This window comes from Chelonia mydas, chromosome 1 (assembly GCF_015237465.2).
Source record: "Chelonia mydas isolate rCheMyd1 chromosome 1, rCheMyd1.pri.v2, whole genome shotgun sequence".
In the NCBI taxonomy this organism is placed as follows: Eukaryota; Metazoa; Chordata; order Testudines; family Cheloniidae; genus Chelonia; species Chelonia mydas.
In genome coordinates, this window is record NC_057849.1 from 132,461,035 (window position 1) to 132,467,034 (window position 6,000).

Below are 6,000 nucleotides of genomic sequence, written 5' to 3' on the forward strand. Positions count from 1 at the left end.
GGTTGGGAAACCCTGGTTTAGAGCGGGGCTGCTGTAAACTATATTGAAAGCAAACTGGTCCCTAGCCACTTCCAGGATTGGGGAGCTGCAACTATACCCGCCTCCCTCAGCTGTAGCCAGTGGACACCGGGTATAGCTGAGGACTGTGGTCATTTAATTTCCAGTCATTGTAATTTGTATAACATCATTTGGTTCTGCTTCTTATGTAACCTTATGACTGCTTTTGAAGTATGAAACAGTACCTGAGACGCTTTCATAATAACATAGGATACTTGATATAGACAGTGTTTATCACTGCACACCAAAATCATCCAAAATAACATTCATCCCCCTCTGGACACTTTTTAACTGTGGATGGCAAGTTTATAAAATAACAAACAGCTTGAATCCATGATGTTCAGGTCATGATATTTTATGAAATACTTGGTCCTTTTTTAATTACGTTATTATTGTAGGTTTGTGCACTAATTAGCATATGGTAAAATAGAGCATAAATGCTCCATCAGATGCCACTATTGTTATTAATGAGTCATTCATCTAAGAGCATAAGAACAGCCATACTGGGTCAGACCAAAGGTCCATCTAGCCCAGTATCCTGTCTTCTGACAGTGGCCAATGCCAGGTGCCTCAGAGGGAATGAACAGAACAGGTAATCATCAAGTGATCCATCCCCTGTTGCCCATTCCCAGCTTCTGGCAAACAGAGGCTAAGGACACCTTCCCTGCCCATCCTGCCTAATAGCCATTGATGGACCTATCCTCCATGAATTTCTCTAGTTCTTTTTTAAACCCTTCTATAGTCTAGGCCTTCACCAAATCCTCTGGTAAGGAGTTCCACAGGTTGACTTGTGCTGTGTGAAGAAATACTTCCTTTTGTTTCTTTTAAACCTGCTGCCTATTAATTTCATTTGGCGGTCCCTAGTTCTTTTGTTATGAGAAGGAGTAAATAACATTTCCTTATTTACTTTCTCCACACCAGTCATGATTTTATAGACCTCTAACATGTCCACTCTTAGTTGTCTCTTTTCCAAGCTGAAAAGTCCCATTCTTATTAACCTCTCCTCATACAGCAGCCATTCCATATCCCTAATCATTTTTGTTGCCCTTTTCTGAACCCTTTCCAAGGCCAACAGATCTTTTTTAAGACGAGGCGACCACATCTGCACACAGTATTCAAGATGTGGGAGTACCATGGATTTATATAGAGGCAATATGATATTTTCTGTCTTATTATCTATCCCTTTCTTAATGATTCCCAACATTCTGTTAGCATTATAGACTGCTGCTGCACATTGAGTGGATGTTTTCAGAGAACTATCCACAATGACTCCAAGATCTCTTTCTTGAGTGGTAACAGCTAATTTAGAGCCCCATCATTTCATATGTATAGTTGGGATTACATTTTCCAATGTGCATTACTTTGAATTTCATCTGCCATTTTGTTGCCCAGTCACCCAGGTTTGTGGGATCCCTTTGTAACTCTTCGCAGTCAGCTTTGGATTTAACTATTTTGAATAGTTTTGTATCATCTGCAAATTTTGTCACCTCATTGTTTACCCCTTTTTCCAGATCATTTATGAATATGTTGAATAGGACTGGCCCCAGTACAGACCCCTGGGGGCAGGGCCGCATTTACCCATACGCAAACTACGCAGCTGTGTAGGGCACCAGGAAATTTGGGGCACCAAATTGCCCCAAATTTCCTGGTGCCCTACGCAGCTGTGTGCTGCTCCAGCAGCCAGCCCAATCCCCCAGCCGGCTGAGCTGGCCAGGAAAGCTGCCCCAAGCCCTGCTCCACCCCCGTCCCACCGCCACTCTACCCTTTCCCCAAAGACTCCACCCCTTCTTTGCCCCAGCCCCGCCCCCCCTCCACCCCTTCCCCGAGCTACGTCCCAGGGGACTGCAGCAGAGGTCTGGCGTGCCCTGCACTCACTGGGCGGCGGGAAGTGGAGTGATCCGGTCCCAGCCCACTCCTCTCTTCCGGCTCCCAGCCACGCCGCCGGTGAGTGCTGGGGGGTGGTTCCCTCCTGACCCCAAGTCCCAAGGCTGGGAGGCAAGGAGCAGAGTGGAGCAGGCTGGGGCCGGGTCGCTCCACTTCCCGCCGCCCCGTGAGTGCAGGGTCGGGCCCACCCGGCACTCACCGGGCTGTGGAAAGTAGAGCTACCCAGTCCCAGCCCACTCCACTCCGCCGGCTCCCAGCCACACCGCCGGTGAGTATTGGGGAGCGGTTTCCCCTCTGCCCCCCCAAGCCTGCTCCTGCCCAGCCCTGGGGAGGCCTGGGGCTGTGTAGGGCACCACACTGTCTAGGGATGGCCCTGCCTGGGGGTCACCACTATTTTCCTCTCTCCATTCTGAAAACTGACCATTTATTTCTACCCTTTGTTTCCTATCTTTTAACCAGTCACTGATCCATGAGAGGACCTTCCCTTTTATCCCATGACAGCTTACTTTGATTAAGAGCCTTTGGTGAGGGACCTTGTCAAAGGCTTTCTGAAAATTTAGGTACACTGTATCCACTGGATCCCCCTTGTCCACATGCTTGTTGAACCCCCACAAAGAACTCTGGTAGATTGGTGAGGCATGATTTCCCTTTACAAAAACTATGTTCACTCTTCCCCAACAAATCATATTCATCTATATGTCTGACAATTTTGTTTTTTACTATAGTTTCAACCTTAACTATAATGCAATAAATCAGTCAATGGTACAGCCTCTTGGCTTGTTTAGAAACTTAACAAAATTAGAGAAATTAGCTCACAGTCACAATCACCTGCAAGAAGTACCCAAAGGTCTCTCACCTAGTATAACCTCATTAGAGCTGAATGCCAACAAAATAGTTTCTATTAAGAACAACACCTTCTCAGAACTCAAAAAGTTGAAGGAACTCTACATGGATCGGAACTGGTACTATAGCAATCCCTGTGGAAAAACTTTTGAAATACAGGATCAGGCTTTTGTGGCCCTCACCAATTTGACTGTGCTGTCACTTTCCTACAACAACCTGACCCGAGTGCCCCTCAATTTGCCCTCATCTCTAAGGGAACTTTATCTTGGCTTTAACAAGATAACAAGAATCAGCCAGGGTGATTTTAATGAACTGGTTAATTTGCACCTTCTTGACCTAAGCAGGAACTGTCCAAGATGTTATAATGCCCCCTTTCCATGTGAACCCTGCACTATATACTCTTCCATTCAAATACACCAATTTGCTTTCCAAAATCTTAACAAATTAAAGACTTTGGTTCTCACCAGCACCTCACTTACAAGTGTACCAGCCATCTGGTTTCAGAACATGACACAGCGAAAGGTGCTACACCTGGCATTTAACTATTTACAAAATGAAATAGCTTCTGGCAAATTCTTACGGGAGTTGACTTCTTTAGAGGAACGTGACTTATCTTTCAACTTTGAGGAAAAAGTATACTTACGGTATCTAAACCTCTCACAACATTTTTCTTCTCTAGTCTCTTTAAAACGATTATATCTTAAAGGTTATGTTTTCCAAGACCTTTGTGAAAAGCACTTAAAACCTCTCATTGCTCTAAAAAAGCTAAATATCCTTGATCTTGGGATAAATTTTATTAAACGAATTGAGCTTGCTGTATTCCAGAATTTTAGTAACCTCACAGAAATCTACTTAACAGATAACAGACTATCACCTTTTGTAGAGGACAATAATTGTCTTTTAGAACTGGTTGGAAAAAAGGCATTCCCAACATATTGCCATCTAATTCTGGAACGAGAAGGCCAGTCGAGCCATTCAGTAACACAAAAGTACAAAAAAATAGACCATTTCTTGTATTATATTCTTAGACCCCAGTGTTCTTCATATGGCGAAGCATTGGATCTGAGCTCAAACAGCCTCATCTTCATTAATCCAAATCAATTTAAAAGTTTTAATGATATAGCCTGCTTGAATTTGTCTTCAAATGATATTAACCAAGCTTTCAATGGCACTGAATTCAATCTAACCAAACTCAAATATTTAGATCTATCAAATAATAAATTGATTTGGCTTATGGTTTTGCATTTAATGAAATGAAACTTCTCGAAGTGTTAGACCTGACCCATAACAAGCATTATTTTCGCCTGGCAGGAGTCACACTTAGACTGGCATTTATTGAAAGACTTCCTCAGCTAAAGGTTTTAAACTTAAGTTGGAATGCTGTTTCCACACTGACAGACAGACAGTTAAGCAGCAATTCCCTTCAGGAATTAGTGTTTAAAGGAAACTGCCTTGATATTTTATGGGGTGACAAACATGAAAGATACATACATTTTTTAAAGAATCTCAGTAGTCTAACATACCTTGATATATCCCACAATAGACTTTTAAAAATCCCTAGTGAAGCATTCCTGAGCCTGCCACTGAACCTAACACAGCTATTCCTAAACAACAACAGACTGCAAGTGTTTATCTTTGCAAACCTCACCAGACTGAAATATTTGAAGCTGCTTGACCTGAGTCAAAATAATTTCAGAACTGTTCATATTTCATTCAAACAGTCCCTGCAGTCTCTGCTGTTGAGGGGTAACAGGATTTCAGAGATTGCTGTGGACTTTTCAGATACAAATGGCAGCCTTCTGTTCTCTGATCTGAGTCACAACAAGCTAAAATATATGAACCAGTCAACACTGGTTCAAATACAAGGTGTAAAATATTTAAAGTTAAAAGGCAACCCTTTTGCCTGCACTTGCCAAAATAGTGACTTCATAAAACGGATACAGTCAAGTAATATTTATATACCACAGCTAGCAACAAAAGTCAACTGTGCAATCCCTGATAAGCACAGAAAAAAGAGCGTTGTCTCTGCTGGTCTGCATGCCTGTACTTCGGAGGAAGATGCTGCAACATTATTTTATATTTCATTCTTTGTTGTTATTAACATTATGTTGATAGCTGTTACAAAACATTTTTTTTACTGGGATGTCTGGTATACTTACTATATTTGTGCAGCAAAATTAAAAGGATACAAATCTACAGCCAAAGACAAAGCTCTCTATGATGCTTACATCGCCTATGATACTCAGGATGCGACAGTAACTGACTGGGTAATAAATGAACTACGATTTCGTCTAGAGGAAAACGGAGACAAGCACGTTCTGCTTTGTTTGGAGGAAAGAGACTGGGAGCCGGGAAAGGCTGTCATTGACAACCTTGCACAGAGCATCCATCACAGCAGAAAGACCATCTTTGTTCTAACCAAAAGATATGTGAAAAATGGGAACTTTAAAACTGCTTTTTATATCGCTCTGCAGAGGCTAATGGATGAGAATACGGATGTGATTGTGTTTACTCTGCTGGAGCTGGTGCTACAGCATTCCCAGTACCTGAGGCTGAGGAGGAAGATCTGCAAGAGCTCTGTTCTTGACTGGCCTAAGAATCCACACGCTGAAGGCCTTTTCTGGCAAAGACTAAAAAGTGCAGTGCTAACTGATAACAGCATGCGAGATGATGGGGTGTACAGTATATAGAAAGAGGTTAGCCCAGGGGTCGGCAGCCTTTCCAAAGGGGTGTACTGAGTCTTCATTTATTCACTTAATTTAAGGTTTCGCGTGCCAGTAATACATTTTAATGTTTTTTAGAAGGTCTCTCTCTCTATAAAAGTCTATATATTATATAACTAAACTATTGTCGTATGTAAAGTAAACAAGGTTTTCAAAATGTTTAAGAAGCTTCATTTAAAATTAAATTAAAATGCTGATCTTACGCCGCCGGCCCGCTCAGCCCGCTGCCAGCCTGGGGTTCCGTTCCCCTAGGCCGGCTGAGGGGGCCTGCGGCCTGCGGCTGGCAAGGGGCCGGCAGCCAGAACCCCAGACGGGCAGCAGGCTGAGCGGGGCCGGCGGCCGGGACCCCAGACCGGCAGTGGGCTGAGCGGCTCAGCCCGCTACCACTCAGCCCGCTGCCGGTCTGGGGTTCCGTCCACCGGCTCCTGCCAGCCAGGGGCCCGGCTGCTGGCCCCGCTCAGCCCGCTGCCGGCCTGGGATCCCGGCCCTGCCC

The 6,000-nt window shown here is 44.0% G+C and overlaps 1 protein-coding gene across 1 annotated transcript; it reads left to right on the forward strand.

Annotated features, from left to right (window-relative positions):
- The first annotated feature begins 2,700 nt into the window (after window positions 1-2,700).
- On the forward strand, window positions 2,701-5,517 carry LOC102929541 (toll-like receptor 8). The gene is given in 2 exon segments (XM_037889702.2): window positions 2,701-4,003; window positions 4,006-5,517. Coding segments are annotated over 2 exon segments (2,772 nt in total). The 3' UTR covers window positions 5,475-5,517.
- Window positions 5,518-6,000: the final 483 nt, after the last annotated feature.